General features: G+C 40.3%; 1 protein-coding gene across 1 annotated transcript in view; it reads right to left on the bottom strand.

Moving 5' to 3' along the window:
• The window catches only part of CHRDL1 (chordin like 1), a 110,941-nt gene that overhangs the window by 73,036 nt on the left and 19,740 nt on the right, over positions 1–18,165 (bottom strand). Inside the window, exons 3-4 of the mRNA XM_021686558.2 lie at positions 8,021–8,133; positions 5,294–5,387 (exon numbers count right to left, since the gene is read on the bottom strand). Of these exons, the coding sequence (XP_021542233.1) occupies positions 5,294–5,387; positions 8,021–8,133 (207 nt within the window). The remainder of the gene's footprint in view (positions 1–5,293; positions 5,388–8,020; positions 8,134–18,165) is intronic.

Genomic DNA, 18,165 nt, shown 5'->3' with positions numbered 1-18,165 from the left:
TTACAAAAAATTTCTTTAAAATGAAGAAATGCATATATCGTATTAGAGCAGAAATGTGTGTATATGCCAGCTAGCTCACAACCCAATTACTGTCAAGAGACAAATGGCATTGAACTTCTAGCTTCTCCTTACAGGAACACACAGACTAGGGTGCCTCACTGGAGCGGTCATTTCTTTAACCTCCCTTGAATTTAAAAGACTGTGGTGAGGGGTGCCTCTTGGCAAAACCACACAATCACTATCCCTTAAGACCATTTCATAGAACTAAATTTGTTCACACCTAGCCAAAAGGAAATGCTGTAGATTGGGTTGCTGGTAAGAGATCAAATCAGATATTTTGGCAATTTTATAATAGCTCTTTAATGATCCAAGAATGCCAGAATACCCCCCAAGGGAACACAAATTTGTGAATTCTGAGTAGCAAATTCATTAAGAATGGCCATTAAAAAAATCTTAGGTAGGGGCACCTAGTTGGCTCGGTCGGCTGAGCGTCTGACTCTTGATTTCAGCTCAGGTCTTGATCTCAAGGTCATGAGTTTGAGCCCCATGTTGGGTTCCATGCTGGGTGTGGAGCCTACTTAAAAAAAAATCTTAGGTAACATCATGATTTAGGCTCCTGGTCACTATGAGTCTTCTCCTCCCCTCTTTACCACTCCACTTCCCCAAAAGAGAAGATACGGAATTTCATTCCTATAAATCTCCCATTATCACAACTATAGAGAGTCCTGCTCATAGACTGGGATGGATTTAGTGACCCTTCTGACTTCTGTGCAGTCTTGACTTTGCCATTAAGAATGTTCTAACCTCCACGTAGCACCAGCCTCTTTGGGCTCTGTAGAGCACCCTGTCGTATGGGACCGAGACGTGACCTCTGCCATGGACACTTGAGGAAGTACTGATGAATAAATTTTCATTTTCTCTTAATGGGAATCAGTATGGATTTCTCTCTGGTAATTCTGGAAAAGCAGTCTGCAAACTTTGATTGCCACGGTTCAGCAGGAGTTGCAGGAGACCACCTCCAATACGAGTGGAAACTTTGGAAGTTTCCGGGGTGGGGAGTTTAGAGAGCAAGAAACAGGGGAAACACAGAAGTAAATGGGGGGTCATGGCTCCTCTGTCTCCGCCAATGGCATGTCCCACAGGATCCTCTCACTGAATCAATCTCTATCCACGTGAATGCTCCCTGAAGTCAACACTGCTATAGGAAAGTATCTAGAGTCCACACCTTGGGTATATGGCTTCCTTGTTTGTTTTTTCTTTTTGATACAGAAGCCGCTCATCGTCTTGGCTATAAATCTCCTATTTTTAAATGAGGACATTTTCATCATGGTGCCTTCCATTGGGTTAAGACAGAAAATCAGAGCCCCTTCCTTTGACCAAACATTCCGGTGGCCCTGAAGGCATGAGTTTCCTCATGCCTAATAACCACTGGGGTGGAAGGAATACAGAGGCGTCATCACAGCCATTGCCCGGTCTCAGAGCAGAACTGTGACAGCTCTATCTCAGATGGGAGGGTACGTTTTTACTTACAGAAATATGCCGTACAGAGACTAAAATTCTCTTTAGTCCTTGATACTAGGACTGAACAGCCACTGTGTCCCAAAGTTCATCCTTTTACCAAACTCCATTCTTCTCTGCTACGGTTGAAGGTTTAAACCTGTTTACTCTTGTTTTCTCTTCAACAGAAAGAATAGCTGGTCTGCATTCCAGTTCAATATGGCAGGGGGAGCACATGTGAGAACTCCCTGCTCTTTTCCCACCAACGAGTGAGGGATGAAATGGAAAACTCAGTTATATAAAAAAGATATAAATAAACACATGGGTGAGTGAGTAAATAAATAAATACGACTTTAAAACTGCCAAAATCAGGCTCAGAAGCAAAAGGAGACTCCTTGGGGAATAAAACACAGAAGGAAAAGTATAGCGATAAATGGGGGCCAAAAGCCATATATGGTCCACCACTGGCGCCTGGGACTGGATGCAGACAGCCAGGCAAGAACTATGGCCTCTGAGTGGCTTCTCATGTAAAGGTGGTGACTAGGGCCACACTCCTCACATGTAAACAGGGGCTGACATAGCTCTGCCCACCTGAGGTGGTTCCCGCCCTCAAATGGACTGCTTGCCCAAGGTAGGCAGCTGCAGCTGAGGTCCCAGTCCAAGATCATTATCAGGGACTAGCACCGTACAAGAAAACAGAGGTAGAAATCGACCATCCAGACATGAGGGAGCCCAAGCTGAGACACTAGTATATGACCCGGTTAAGAGTGAAGTGACCTACATGGCCTGGAACAACATTTTCCCCAGGAAGGAAGGGCATATGCAAGAGAAACCCCCCTACACACAGACAATGAGCTTTTAAACAAAGATTTTAGAAAACAAGGGAAAACTCAGAACCAAGAAAAGCTGTCAAGAAACCAGTAAAAGTGAGAATTCACACCTGAAAAATATATAGACATTGAAACAGTCTAAAATGGACTCTAAATAAATACTTCAATACCTTAAAGAAATAAAGAAAATAATCAGATCCCAAGAAACACAAGCTTATAAAACAGCGATATATAGATACTTTAAAATGTAATCCAAAAACTTGGGAGGAAATACAGTTATTGAAAATAAAAGAACAAACAGAACCAAACAGATGACCTAAATAGGAGGCACGAGAAAGAATTCATGAATTGGAGGACAGAACTGAAGTAATATATCATTACAGGGAGTGTACCAAGATGGAAAAAATAAAGGAGGCATTAAGAGACACGGAGGATAGGGGCACCTGCGTGGTGCAGCCACTTAAGCATCTGATGCTTGGTTTCAGCTCAGGTCATGATCTCAGGGTCATGAGATCAAGCCCCATATCAAGCTCCACGCTCAGCACGGAGTCTGCTTAAGTTTCTCTTCTCCCTCTGCCCCTCCCTGCCATGCTCCCCCCCTCTCTCTCTTTCTAAAATAAACCGATCTTAAAAAAAAACCAGGGAGACAGAAGATAAATTAAGTGATCTGCAAAAACATATGCCAAAGGCAACTTTGAGAATGAAGAAAAAAGAAGGGTAAGATGTAATTTTCAGAAAAACAATGAGTAAAACTGAAGAAAAATTTGAGTCCTTTGGCTGAAAAAAATCATGTACTGGGCAGGCTAAATGAAAATAAATCACACATCGATACACTTCATCGTGTGCACCAAAGAAAAAGAGGAAATCTTAAAAGCTAGAAGAAGGAGAAAACAAGTTACCTACAAAAGAACTATAATCAAACAGTAGATTTCTTATCCACAAACGGAGGAAGTCCACAGACTATTTGTTAGTTTCTTGTAAGTGCTAAGGGAAAACAAGCATGCACCTATAATTTTATGCCCAGCCAAATTATCACTCAAGGATGAGGACAGAATAAAGACATTTTTGCATATAAGGATTAGGGAACTTTGGTACCACTGCTCACAGAAAGAACTGGTAAAGGTCATAGTTAACAAGAAGGAAAATGAACTCACAAGGAAGTGACCTGCAAGGACAAGAAGGAAAAGAAAATTAACGGCTTATTTCTATACTCCATAAAATGGGCTTTTTAAGTCTTAAAGACAATTTTCTCTTTTCTGCTATTTATGATCTCAATTCCTTTATCACCTTCTTTTTCACTCAAAGGAACTGCTGGCTTATACTTTCCCTTTTTCTCAATACTTGTTTCCTATTCTGTAGCTGGGGTAGGTGATAGCCATATTGCACTCTACGCTTTTCTACACTGTGCTTCATGTCTGGGTCATGCCTCAACTTCCTTCCCAGGGACGAACAATGTCTACATAGTTTAGATAAATTCCTATGGCATTAAACCACTTTTGGAGACTTCCGGGGGAAAAGATGTGGAAAAAAATCTCCAGATTGGCCTTTTTAACCAGAAATTTTTCTCCCATCTACCAAATCCTTCCTTCGTAATCCAGTTTAAGTAGAAGCAGCAAAGAAATGCATATAAAAATAGTAAGCCTCATTTGGGGATTTATTCCAAAAGCCAACTTTGAGGTCGATCTTACGCCAAGTCAGTCTCTCACACCTTGAAGCATATATTATCATCACCAATATTCAAAATGATAAACGTGTGACACGACATGATCTTCTGCCATCTGGGAAAGACTCCCCGGTGTTCACCAGAGTGTCTTTACTGATGCAAGAAAGTATAGTTCACAAAGGTAGTGATCAAAATGGTTTGGGGGCTTCTTCTCCATTAAACACCTCCATTCCTATAACTGAAATGTTAACTGAATTTTCACTGAACCGTATTCTTAGCCCCATTCCTACCATTGCTGCCTGGACACTTTTGGTTTCTCTCTTCTAAGTTCTGAAGTTTCCTTACTACTTAAAAAAAGCACCACCTATGCCCTAGAATAGTGGTTCTTCATGTTTTTAGGGTCATGTACACCCCTTTACAAATACCAATAAAGCTATGGATCCTCTCTAAAGGAATTTACATGTATACATAGTTACACCAAAAACAAAACAATTTTAAAGGGTTCACTGACCCCATAAAGCCCACCCATGGACTCCGACTCCAGAACCTCCATCCTAGAGGGAAACAGGATCAGCTTACAAGACTACGAGGCTTCTACTGCCTAGATCCTGAGGCAGTCACTTAGCTTTTCCTAGGACTGCTGTCCAGCCCACAGGCATTCTCTTCATCATTCCATGCTTGTATGCCCCTGGTGTGGGAGCCAGGCCCCAGTCAGACGTGAACAAAATGTCACTGAGTGAGCCCCTGCCTCAGACAAACACCCTAGCCACAAACCCTCAAAGGAGACGTCCTAACAGCCTTGTGAAAAAGTCTCTGCCCGCCTTCCCCTTAGATTTGCTCTTAACAATGTGTACATAATAACTGTGCAGTCTGGAGGAGGTGACGATTCAGTGGGCAGGCAGCTTTATACTGTCATAAACCTCGCTGGTTCAGCTCCTTTGATTTATGCAATCCCAGCACTAATTGCTTAAGACACGTGCCTGGTGCCCATGGCAGGAAGAGGCTGTTTATGGCACAAACTCTCTGGGCCACAATTCCCTTCCCCCAACTGACATCCACCTTCACATGATTAAAAGCCCAATGAAAATCTGTTACTGGGTACCCAATAACTTATTAGAGCCTAGAATGTGCCCCGCTTGGGCTATAAACAGTATTTAGGGGCCAGCGTGGGCTGCCTAAAAGTGTCCTATTGTTACTTCTGTCTGGAAGTTTCCCTTCTGGGGAATTAGGCAGATGGAGTGGGTTGGGGGGAAGTGGGAGGAAGGGAGCCGCAGCTGGGAAAGAAAGAGGCGATCTGGTTTACCTGGGCAGCGCGGGCAGCACAGATGAGGGATATGCACAGGGGACAGGCAATGGAGGCTTGGACATCTGACTCGGCTGCAGAGCACATTCCCATTCTGGAAGAGAAGAGGCAACCATGAAAAAAAAAATTAAGGTCTCTCAAAGGTCACCTGCGCTCATGCCCCTTTGGCAAACAGTCATGCAGGGATTCACCCAGACAGTGAACAACGCATTCCCAAGTAGCTGAATGGAATCAGCATTTTCTTCCCTTTTCTCATCACTAGCACCTCTGCTGGGTTGGTTGATTGCTTACTGGCATATTTTTCTAAAGCTCGGGTCACTCTTGCTCTGGTTTTCAAAGCCTCCCGCCAACTGTGGAAGGCTCCTCCTGGCCTGCCTTTGTGGTGTTTCCACCATTTCCGGCTCCAGCTCACATCGACAGGAGCCTGGTCTAATTACAGGATCACCTGCCCAATGCCACGGGAGGGAAGGGATAATGAGCGATGGGTCCCCTGAGCAGCTAGCCACCCCTGGGCAAGGAGACATCGCTGGCACATGGGTCCTGGATTCCATGTAACTCTGCCTTGGACCAGCAGGCTGGGGGACCTTCTCTCCTCACTTCCTGTTTCAGTCATAAGCTTTCTGAAAACAAGCTAAGCTTTGGAATTGAGCTGATTACCTAGCATGCCTGGGCGGGGGTGACTGGGTCCCTGCCCGACTTACAGTTACAGGACCCCTAGCTCCGACAGCTCTCAACCATTGTTAGATCAAAGGAAGCCTTTGGAAATCAATTTTGCATTAGCACTTCCATCCATAATTCATTCCAAGCAAGGGTGACTTGTATCTATCACGCTCCTGTAGGGGAAGAGGGTAACAAAGAGGACGGGGAAAGAGAAGATGCCTAGCACTAGGAGCTGTCGGCACTGGGGTCATATTAACATTTTCACTGCCCTGCAGACGGCAAAGCTCAGCCCCCAAGGGTTAGCTGTCCATTTCCAATGTGTTGCGTCAAGAATCTGACACAATCATGTCATACCAGGGGTTTGGAAGCTAATCAGTACCCAGATGCTCTACTTAATACCTGCCCTGGCCATTTAAAGAGGCAGGCTTCTTTTACCCAAATCTGAATCACCCTACCATAAACCTCTTTCTTTTCTCATGGACTTTCTAGAATACGTTTTTGGAGTGTTGCATTTGGAAACACCACAGAGCCTCCTTATGGGTCACGCTCCTCAGAGCCAGGTGGTATCATCTTGAAATGAAATCACCAAAGCACATCAGAAACCACTCCTTCTGGCTGAGGCCTACACCAATGCCTCCTTAATGCCTTAAACTGAATTCTGTTCTAGAGTTAACACATGAATAAAAATAATAACCATAACGACAGCGATGATGAGGACGCTGACAGCAGTTAACATCTCTTGAATGTTGGCTGTGACCGAGCACAGTTTTAGGTGACTGAAACCTATTAGTGAATTTAATCCTTCCCACAATCCTATGAAATACACAGTATCATTATCCCATTTTAAAGAAAAAGAAGCTGAAGGGATCTCAGAGAGTTCAGGTAACTTGTCCAATGTAACACAGCTTACAGGTGGCAGAGCCAGGGTAGGAAACATGGTCTGTCTTGACTCCAGAGCCCAGTAGCCTCTTAACATGACTTCCTACTGCCTCAAGGTTAGGTTTCCGCATGCTTAGAATTCTAAAAGCCCAATTTCTACTTAAATGGCAAAAGAATCTGGCTGGCAAGTGACTGCTTCTATACTACCCAGGCACTAAGGAGGAACTACAAGTTCTTCCACGAGGTCTCAAGCGAGAGGATGGTCTTGAAAATTCTTTCCATATGCTTGGAGTTCTCCATTCTCAAGTCCTGGTACAAGGCCTCCTTACCCAAATGGTTCTCCACCAGGGGTCGTTTTGCTCCCCAAGCAACCTGGACCACGTCTCAGGTCATTTTTCAGTTGTCACAACTGGAATTGGTGCTATTGGTGTCTAGTGGGTCGAGGCCAGGGATGCTGGTAAACATCCTACAATATAAAGGACAGCCCCCACAACAAGGAATAATCTGTCCCTGAATGTCAACAGAGCAGAGCTTGAAAAGCCCAGGCCTAGTATAAGATAGTAGAGGCTTATTCAGAAAGATGGAACACAGCTGTGGTCCTGGGTCAAGGCCACGGAAAGAAGATGAGAGTACCTGCTTTGCCTATTGCAAAGATGGCATTTAAGGTGTCCAAACACCCCTCTGAATGTCTGGTCAGGAGTCAAGGCCAAGCCAAGAGAACTGTAATGGTTACCAGGTCAGGCCAAGGTTCTGCAGCCTCAATCCTAATTACCGCTACTGGCCCAGACATCAAATATGCTCTCCCGATCAACTGCTGTATGATCTGTCCTAATCTCTTCTCTAAAGGCCAGCCTTGAAAATGATCTTCAAAAACGATTCTGTCCGTAATCCACGCATTACTTTGAGCTCTGTTCCCCTACTCCCACTATCAAACTATTCTACCTTCTCCTACCATGGCCCATATCCTTTGGCTAGGAGACCATAAATATCTGTCCATAGCAAATACTTAGAGATCCCACCCAAAAATCAAGCCAAACGGCAACAAGAGGAAAGAGTCAGGAGACATTTATTTCTCCTGACAAGCTGCTTCCTATCTTCTCTTAGGCTTTCACCACCCCTGCTTCCCAGCCATCTGGGCACTGGAAGCACCTCTGCACGCCGAGGAGCAAACTGGGTGTCACATTGTACCTCTGAGCAGATGCAGTTGACACAGTAAACCAACCCATAAGGTTCCAGGTAAGGATGCCATCTCTCGCCCACTCTGTACTTCTTGTCTTGAAACACACAGTATGTCTCTGAATCTGTGAGGAAGGAGATGGAGAATATGCCTGTTAGACCCCACAGACAAAGTCATCAAATCTAAAGGCAATCACACTTTCCATCTGTTTTCGTGTTACATCAAGAGCAGAGGCATAGGGAATGTTTCCAGAACCTACCACGGGCTCAGTGTTTCACATGCTATGCTTATTCGGTCCTACAATGACCCAGTACGGTAGACACCACTGTGAGTCTTGTTTCACAGATGAGGGAAATCAAGTCATATAACCAGTAAGTAACTGACAGGAGAGTCAAACCCAGCTTTGCCCGAGTGAAGCCAAGGTCTTGGTGACTGCTCTGTTAACAACGGTAAGATAAGGGAGCACGTCGTGTGTCCTTCTGGAAAAGGCTGTGCTCCCTTGCTGTGGAAATGCAAGCTAAGGTCTGAAATGCTGATCTATCTTTCTCCGAGCTGCCCAGGGGTGGTGTAGGAGTAATGAACTAAACACATTGTGTTAAGTTCCTATAAATGGTTTTTGCCCATGCGTGCTAATATCATTCAATCATGAAACAAGTATTTGGGCACTTACTATTTGTCAGGCACTCTGCTGACTGCTGGGAATAAAATGGTGAGCAAAAATACCCACAGTCCTTGCTCTCCTCAACTTACAGATTTGTTCTTCTGTAAACGACTCCCAATTTACTCAAAAGCAATGCCTCCTTCTCCTTTGATGAACAGAAATTTTGATAACCACAGTTCCTTGAGCACATACTATGTTACTTGCATTCCTTTACACATCTTATTTCTCCATCAAAGTAAAAGTCCCTCAAAATCAGGCAACATTTATTCGGAACTCTCTGTTTATCACATGGTCTAGCACACCGTGGCCAATAAATGTCATCAATAAGCAAACGACTGATAAATGAATCTCCAAACCATGTGATTCGCCTTCGAATCCCATCCTCATCTATCCACTGCTTCCCAATCACACAAGGTCAAAGCAAACTAAAGACTCTTCTTGTAGCAAACCCATTAGTTTCCCCCACTGTCCAGTACATTTCCCTGATGATCAAAATTTTAAAATAAAGGCAGATAAGCAAGAAACTGGGAGAAGATATATATTTTTAAAGATTTTATTTATTTATTTGAGAGAGAGAATGAAAGAGAGAGAACGAGAGGGGGGAGGGTCAGAGGGAGAAGCAGACTTCCCACTGAGCAGGGAGCCCAACATGGGACTCGGTCCCAGGACTCTGGGATCATGACCTCAGCGGAAGGCAGACACTTAACTGACTGAGCCACCCAGGTGCCCCAAGGGAGAAGATATTTCCAACCAATAAAGTATCAGAATCGGGAACCTTTCTCATCATTTAAATTAATAAGTAAAATACCAACCAATCCCAACAGGAAAATTATCTATTTATCCAGGACATGAATAACAATTTGAGGGAAGAAGAAATGGGAAACAGGCAACAAACATGAAAAGATGTTCAACCTCACTAGTAATCAGAGATTCAGATTAAAACTACACTGAGATCATTGTCTCAAGTCACTCACTGCTTCAAAGACCCTCGGTGATTTTTTTCCAGCAACCTGCAAGATAAATTCCAATTTACTTTTCAAATCTTGATTTCCAACTTCTTCAGAACGATGAACTGGGAGTCAGAAAATCTGGGTTTGAATTCTAACCAACTCTGGCTGTGTGGCATTGAGCTAATCATTGAAACTGTCAATCTAAAAAAAATTTTAAAATAGGGGTGCATGGGTGGCTCAGTCAGTTAAGCACTGGACTCCTGATTTCAGCTCAGGTCATGATCTCAGGGTTGTGGGATCAAGCCCCACATCGGGCTCTGCCCTCAGAGTGGAGTCTGCTTAAGATTCTCTCTCTTCCTCTCCCTCTGTCCCTCCCCCCTCAAAACAATGATAAAAAATTAAAACATAAAAAATAAAAATAAAAAAATAAACTGTCAATCTCAGTTTTCAACACCTGTGAAATGTAGATTATCTGTTTCTCAAGCAGAGTTTGGAGGATTAATTGAAATTCTTTGTAAATCATAAAGTACTGCAAAATGTAGAGCATTATTTTATGTTAATTATTTTCTTTTTAGAAAAGTAATTCCTACTTAATGTAGAAAACTGGAAAACATTCACAAAGTTCCAAAAAGAACAAAATAAAAACATAAACGTATAAATATGAAAAACATTATACACAATTCCAGCAGGAGACAACCACTTGTAATATACTGGTAACTTACAAATAGCCTGTGGGTTGAAGAAAAAAATCAAAAGGGAAATTAAAAAATAGTTTGTACTAAGTGAAAATAAAAACACAGCATATCAAAATCAGTGGGATTCGGCTAAAGAAGTACTTAAAGGGAAATTTATATCACTAAAATACCTACATTAAAAAGGGAGAAAAGTCTCAAAACAAGACACTAGAAAAAGTAGAGAAAATAAACCAAAAGCAAACAGAAGAAGGGAATAATAAAGAAGTCAGTGAAATCGAAGACAGAAAATCAACAGAAAAAAATCAGTGAGACCAAATCTGTTTTTTAAATAAAATCAATAAAATTGATAAACTTCTTACAAAACTAGCAAAGATAAAAAGAGAGAAAATGAGAATTCCCAATATTAGGGACAACAGAGAGCATTCTAAAAAAGGATTTAAAAAAGGAATATTATGAATAACTTCATGCCACCTAAGTTAGCAACCTCGATGAAACAGATTAATTCCTTGAATGACACAAATTACCAAAGCTCAATCTAGAAGAGATAGATAACCTGAATATTCCTATATCTTTTTTTTTTTTTTGATTTATTTGTTTGAGAGAGAGAGAGCAAGGGGAGGGGTAGAGGGAGAGAAAGAATCTCAAGCAGACTCCCCACTGAGTGCATAGCCCAATGCGAGGCTTGATCTCAGGATCCTGAGATCACGACCTGAGCTGAAATCAAGAGTCAGAGGCTTAACTGACTAAGCCATCCAGGCGCCCCTCTTATATCTTTTAAAGAACTTGAATTTGTAGTTAAAAATTTTGTCACAAAGAAAACTCCAGGGCCAGATGGCTTCACTGGTGAATTCTATCAAACATTCTACCAAACATTTCAGAAAAAATGAAGAAGAGGGATTACTTCCCAACTAAATCATTGATGTAGGCATGACCCTGACATGAAAACAAGATTAAAGGTATTACAAGAATAAAAATAAAAAGATAGACCAATATCCCTCCTGAACATAGATACAAACATTCTCAATAAAATTCCAGTAAATTAAACCCAACAATGTATAAAAAGGATGACACTTTATGAGCAAGTGGGATTTATCCTGAAAATTAAAGGCTAATTCAACATTCACATTTCAGTCAACATAATTCTCCATATCAACAAACTGGACAAGAAGAATCATGTAATCATCACAATAGATGCCAAAAAAAAACATTTGACAAAATTCTATATCCATTTGTGACAGAAACTCTCAGCAAAGTAGAAAAAGACCTTCCTCAACCTAATCAAGGGCATCTTCAAAAAAACCTACAGTTCACATTATACTTAATAGAAAAAGACAATGCTTTCTCCCTAAGATGGGGAGTTATGGAAGGATGTGTGCTCCACCACTTTGAAGATCCTAGCCAGTGGAATCAGGTAAGAAAAAGAAGGAAAAGGCGTACATATTAGAGAATAAAACACAAAACTGTTATATTTATAGATGGTATGACTGTCTACAAAGAAAAATCCCAAAGAATCGATTTAGAGTTAGTAAAAATAGTAAGAGAATTTAAGCAAGATCACAGAATACAAGGTCAATATAAAAAAGCTGACCACGTTTATATATTCTACAAAGAACAATTAGAGATTGGAATTTGAGGGGGGTGGGAGGGATGGGGTGGCTGGGTGATAGACACTGGGGAGGGTATGTGCTATGGTGAGCGCTGTGAATTGTGTAGGAGTGTTGAATCACAGACCTGTACTTCTGAAACAAATAATACATTATATGTTTAAAAAAAAAAAAAAGGTAGGAAGATAGCAGGAAGGGAAAAATGAAGGGGGGGGAATCGGAGGGGGGAGACGAACCATGAGAGACTATGGACTCTGAGAAACAAACTGAGGGTTCCAGAGGGGAGAGGGGTGAGGGGGTGGGTTAGCCTGGTGATGGGTATTAAAGAGGGCACATTCTGCATGGAGCACTGGGTTTTATATGCAAACAATGAATCATGGAACACTACATCAAATACTAATGATGTAATGTATGGTGCTTAACATAACATTAAAAAAAAAGAATATTTATCTGAAAAAAAAATTGGAATTTGAAAAAGTACCTTTTGCAGTAGCTCCCCCTAAACATAGAAACACTGAGGTATCTAACAAAATGTGTGCCAGATCTCTAATCAGAAACCTACAAAACTATGATAAAAGAAACCAGAGTCCTAAAAAATGGAGAGGTATGCCTTGTTTGTGGACTGGAAGTCACAATATTGTGAAGGTGTCAGTTCCCCCCAAAGTGACTTATAGATTCAATGAAACCCAAAACCAAATATTAGCGGGTTATTTTATAGAAATTGGTACTCTCATTCAAAAGTTTATATGAAAAGGTAAAGGAGTAGAATAGCCAAAACATTCTGACAAAGAAAGATTTGGGAGGACATATACAAAGTGATTTCATAACTTAAGGTAAAATTGTAGTTTTCATGGCAATGTGTTTTTGGCAAAAGGTTAGACAAATATATCAATAGAACAGAATGACAAGTCAAAAAATAGACCCACACATAAACGTAGTCAATTGATTTTCAACAAAGGTGCAAAGACCATTCAAAGGAGAAACAGTACTCTTTTCAATAAATGCTGCTGGAACATTTGAATAGTCATATACAAAACATGAGCTAAAATGAATCTGAAACTCAGACCACATACAAAAATTAATTCAAGATGGATCACAGACTTCCACGTAAACTTTAATATTTTAAAACTTCTAGAAGAAAACATTGAAGGCTATCTTGGTGATATTGGGTTAGGCAAAGACTTCTGAGATATGACACCAAAACCACAATCCATAAAAGAAATATAAAATAGGACCTCGTCAAAATTAAGGACTTCTGCCTTTGAAAGAGTGGTAAGGGATACCTGGGTGGCTCAATTGGTTAAAGTGTCTGCCTTCGGCTCAGGTCATGATCTCAGGGTCCTAAGATCGAGCGCCTCGTTAGGCTCCCTGCTCAGAAGGGAACCTGCTTGTCTCTTTCCCTCTGTCCCTCCCCCTGCTTTTGCTCTCTTTATTTCTCAAATAAATAAATAAAATATTTTTAAAGAAGAGTATAGAGAATAAAAAGTAAAGCCATGGGATGAGAGAAATTATTTGCAAATCATATTTCTGATAAAAGATTTTACCCAGAATACGTAAAGAAATCTCAAAACTTAAGGATAAGGAAAGAAATGATCCAATTTTTAAAACGGGAATACGATTTGAATAGACACTTTACCAAAGAAGATATACAGGTATCAAACATATAATTAATCAGCAGGGAAATGCAAATTGAAACCATGATGAGATATCACTACCCACCTATCAGAATGCCTAAACTCAAAAAACCTAACCATACTAAGTGCTGGTGAGGATGTGAAGCAACAGGAACTTTCCTCGTATTTGCTGGTGGAAATGCAAAATAGTACAGCCAAGCTGGAAACAAGTCAGCAGTTTCTTATAAAGTTACACAGAACACTTACTATACAACCCAACAATCTCACTCCTAGGTATTTTCCTGAGAGAAATGAGAACATATATGCAGTTCATGAGAACCCTGGCACTTTCAGTCAGCTGATGCAGGTTTAAAAAAGTGGTTGGTGAAATATTATTAATCAAATGTCATTAACCTGTATGTAAATTGCTCCCAAACCCTGCTAAAATCTACGTCAATAAAATGATCATCATAACTGAAAAAAAAAAAACCATATTCACACAAAAACCTCTACCTACATGTTGTGTTTTTTTTTTTTTTTAAAGATTTTATTTATTTATTTGACAGAGAGAGACACAGCGAGAGAGGGAACACAAACAGGGGGAGTGGGAGAGGGAGAAGCAGGCTCCACGCAGAGCAGGGAGCCCGATGTGGGACTCGATCCCAGGACCCTGGGATCATGACCTGAGCCGAAGGCAGTCGCTTAACCGACTGAGCCACCCAGGCGCCCATTTTTTTTTTTTTAATATTTTATTTATTTATTTGACAGAGAGAGACACAGCGAGAGAGGGAACACAAGCGAGGGGAGTGGGAGAGGGAGAAGCAGGCTCCCCACTGAGTAGGGAGCCCGATGTGGGGCTCGATCCCAGGACCCTGGGATCATGACCTGAGTCGAAGGCAGACGCCTGACGACTGAGCCACCCAGGCGCCCCTCTACCTACATGTTTAGAATGGCTCTTTTCATGGTCTACAAAACCTAAAAACACCTCGAACGTCCTTCAGCTGATGAATTTATAAACACCCACACAGTGGAATATTAGCAATAAAAAGAAATGAAAGCACACAAACATAGACGAATCTCAAAGGCATTACACTAAATGAATAAAGCCAGACTCAAAAGTCCACATATGGTATGATTCTACTTCTTTTCATTCTGGAAGAGGGAAAAATATAGGGACAGAAAACAGATCCATAGCTACCAAGGGCTGGGGTGCGGGAAGAAGTTTAACTACAAAGGGGCACAGAGGAAATCTGTTGGGAGATGGAGTCATTTTTGTGTCTTGATTATGGTGGTGCCTACGTGGCAGAATGCTTCTGTCAAAACTCACAAAACTGTACCCTACAAAAAGGGTGAATTTTGTTGCATGTAAACTATACCTTAATAAAACATTAAAAAAAACAGAGAGAGGAAAGAAAAATCACATATAATTCCCCTACCAGAAGATAAATCACTTTTAACATTCTAGTAAAGTCACTCCCATTTTTTTTTCCTTTTTTTAAATTAATAGACTTCGTTTCTTACAGCAGTTTGACGTTTACAAAAAAATCGAGCAGACAGTACAGAGTTCTCATATACCCTCTCTTGACCCCACCCCCAATTCCCTTGTTATTAACATCTTATGGTAAGTGTGGTACATTTGTTACAATTAATGAACCACTAGTGAGATATTAACATTAACTAAAGCACATGAGCATGCACTTTGTTGTGACAAATGTATAATGATATATATCCACCTTCACGGTATCATACAGAATCGTTTCAGTGCCCTAAATATCCCGTTTCCTGCCTGTTCATCTCCTCCCTTTTCTGTCCCCCTAACTGCTGAAAACCACTGATTTTTTTTTTTACTGTCTTTATAGTTTTGTCTTTTCAAGATGTCGTATCATTGGAATCATAGGGTGTGACGTCTTTTTAAACTTGCTTCTTTCACTTAGAACTATGCATTTAAGGTTCCTCCGCATGTTTTCATTGCTTGACAGTTCATTTATTTTGTCACTGAGTAATATTCTGTTGTATGGATGTACAGCTTATTTATCAATTTACCTATTGAAGGACATCTTGGTGGCTTCCGATTATTGGAAATGGTGAATAAAACTGCTATAAATGCTTGCGTGTAGGTTTCGTGTGGACATGTTTTCAACTCACTTAGATAATAATGCCTATGGATGACATAGTATGGCAATGTTTAGCTTTGTAGGAAACTTCCAAACTGTCTTCCAACATGACTATACAATTTTACATTCCCACCAGCAACGGATGACAGTTCCTCTTGCCCCACATCCTCACCAGGATTTGGTGTCTTCTGTATTTCCGGTCTCAGCCATTCTAATAGGTGTGTTGATTTAATTTATAATTCCCTAATGACATAGGATGAGGAGCATCTCTTCATGTACTTATTTGCCACCCTGATATCTTCTTTGGTGAGGTGTCTGTTTAGCTCTTGGCCTACTTATTAATTAGGTTGGTCATTTCCTTTTCTTTCTTGTGTGAGATTTAAGAGCTCTTTGTATATTTTGGATGCAAGTCCTCTATCAGGTACGCATTTTGCAAATATTTTCCCTCAAGTCTGTGGCTTGTCTTTTCATTCGCTCAACAGTGTCTTTTGCAGAGCAGGTTTTTACTTTTAATGAAGTCCAATTTATCAATTTTTTCTTTCATGGAGCGTGCTTTTGGTGTTGTATCTAAAAGCTCACGACCAAACCCAAGGTCGCCTAGATTTTCTCCTGTGTTATCTTTTAGAAGTTTTATACTTATGTATTTTATATTCAGACCTTTGATCCATTTTGAGTTATTTTTGTGAAAGGTTTAAGGTCGGTGTCTATATTCTTTCCTTTTTTTTTTTTTTTTTTGCATGTGGATGTCTAGTTGTTCTGGCACCATTTGTTGAAAAGATTATCCTTTTTCCAATGAAATGTCACTGCTTCTTTTGTCGAGATCAGTTTGCTATGCTTGTGTGGGTCTATTTCTGGGCTCTGTATTGTGTTCCATTGATCTATTTGTCTCTTCTTTCAACAACACCACACTGTCATGATTACTGTAGCTTTATAGCAAGTCTCGAAGATGGGTAGTGTCAGTCCTCCAACTTTATTGTTCTTCAATGTTGTGTTGGAAATTCTGGGTCTTTTACCTTTTCATGGAAACTTTAGAATCACTTTGTTTATTTCCACGAAGTAAATTGCTGGGATTTTGATTGGTATTATATTGAATCTATAGATCAAGTTGGGGAGAACTGGTATCTTGATAATATTGGGTCTTCCTATCCATAAGCATGGAATATCTTTTCCATTTATTTGATTCCTTTCCTGAGAATTTTGTAGTTTTCCTTACAGAGATCTTGTACACATTTCGCTAGATTTATACCTAAGTATTTTCTCTTTTTTTTTTGGTGCTAATGTAAATGGTATTGTGTTTTTAATTACAAATTCCAGTTGTTCATTGCTGGTACATAGGAAAGCAATTGACTTTTATATATTAACCTTGCATCCTTCAACCTTGCTATAATTGCTTATTAATTTGGGGACGGTTTTTTAATTGATTCTTTAGGACTTTTTACACAGATAATCATGTCATCTGTAAACAAAGGTAGTTTTATTTCTTCCTTCCAAACATTTACACCCTTTGTTTCCATTTCCCATCTTACTGCATTAGCTATGACTTCAAGTACAATGTTGAATTGGAGTGGTCAAAGGAGACATCATTGCCTTGTTCCTGATCTTAAGGGGAAAGCACCTAGTTTCTCTCCATTGAGTGTGGTGTTAGCTATAGATTTTTTTTTTTGTAGATGTTCTTCATGAAGTTGAAGAAATTCCCCTCTATTCCTAGTTTGCTGGGTAGTGTTGGATTTTGTCAAATGCTTCTTATGCATCTATTGCTATAATCATGTGGTTTTTCTTCTTTAGCCTGTTGATGTGATGGATTACATTAATTGATTTTTGAATGCTGGAACAGCCTTGCATGTCTGGAATAAATTCCGTAATTTGTGGCTTTTTCATTACATTGTTGGATTCAACTTGCTAATATTTTGCTGAGGATTATTGCATTAGAGATACTGATCTGTAGTTTTCCTTTCTTGTAACATCTCTTCCTGGTTTTGGTATCAGGGTAATGTTGGCCTCATTGAATGAGTTAGGTAGTATTCTTTCTGCTTTTATCTTCTAAAACAGACTTAAGAGTGTCAGTATCATTTCTTCCTTAAATGTCTGGTCAATTTCACCAGTTCATCATCTGGGCCTGGTACTTTCTGTTTCGGAAGGTTATGAATTGTTGATTCAATTTCTTTAATAGATATAAGCTATTCAGACTGTCTATTTCTTCTTGTGTGAGTTTTGTTGAATTTTATCTTCCAAGGTATTGGTCCATCATTTCTAAGTTATCAAATTTGTGGACACAGAATTGTTCATTATATTCCTTTATTATCCTTTTGATATCAATGGGTCAGTAGTGATGATGGCTTTTCTTTCATTTCTGATATTAGTAATTTGTGTCTTCTCCCTTTTTTCTTAATTAACCTGGCTAGAGGTTTATTCTATGGATCTCTTCAAGGAACCAGTTTTGGTGTCATTGATTTTTCTCTATTGTTTCCCTGGTTTCACTTGCATTGATTTCGCCTTTAGTTTTTTAAAATTTATTTTCT

Source organism: Neomonachus schauinslandi, chromosome X (genome assembly GCF_002201575.2).
Source record: "Neomonachus schauinslandi chromosome X, ASM220157v2, whole genome shotgun sequence".
Classification (NCBI taxonomy): Eukaryota; Metazoa; Chordata; class Mammalia; order Carnivora; family Phocidae; genus Neomonachus; species Neomonachus schauinslandi.
Note: the sequence above shows the minus strand (reverse complement) of the source record. Positions and strands in the feature narration are given on the sequence as shown.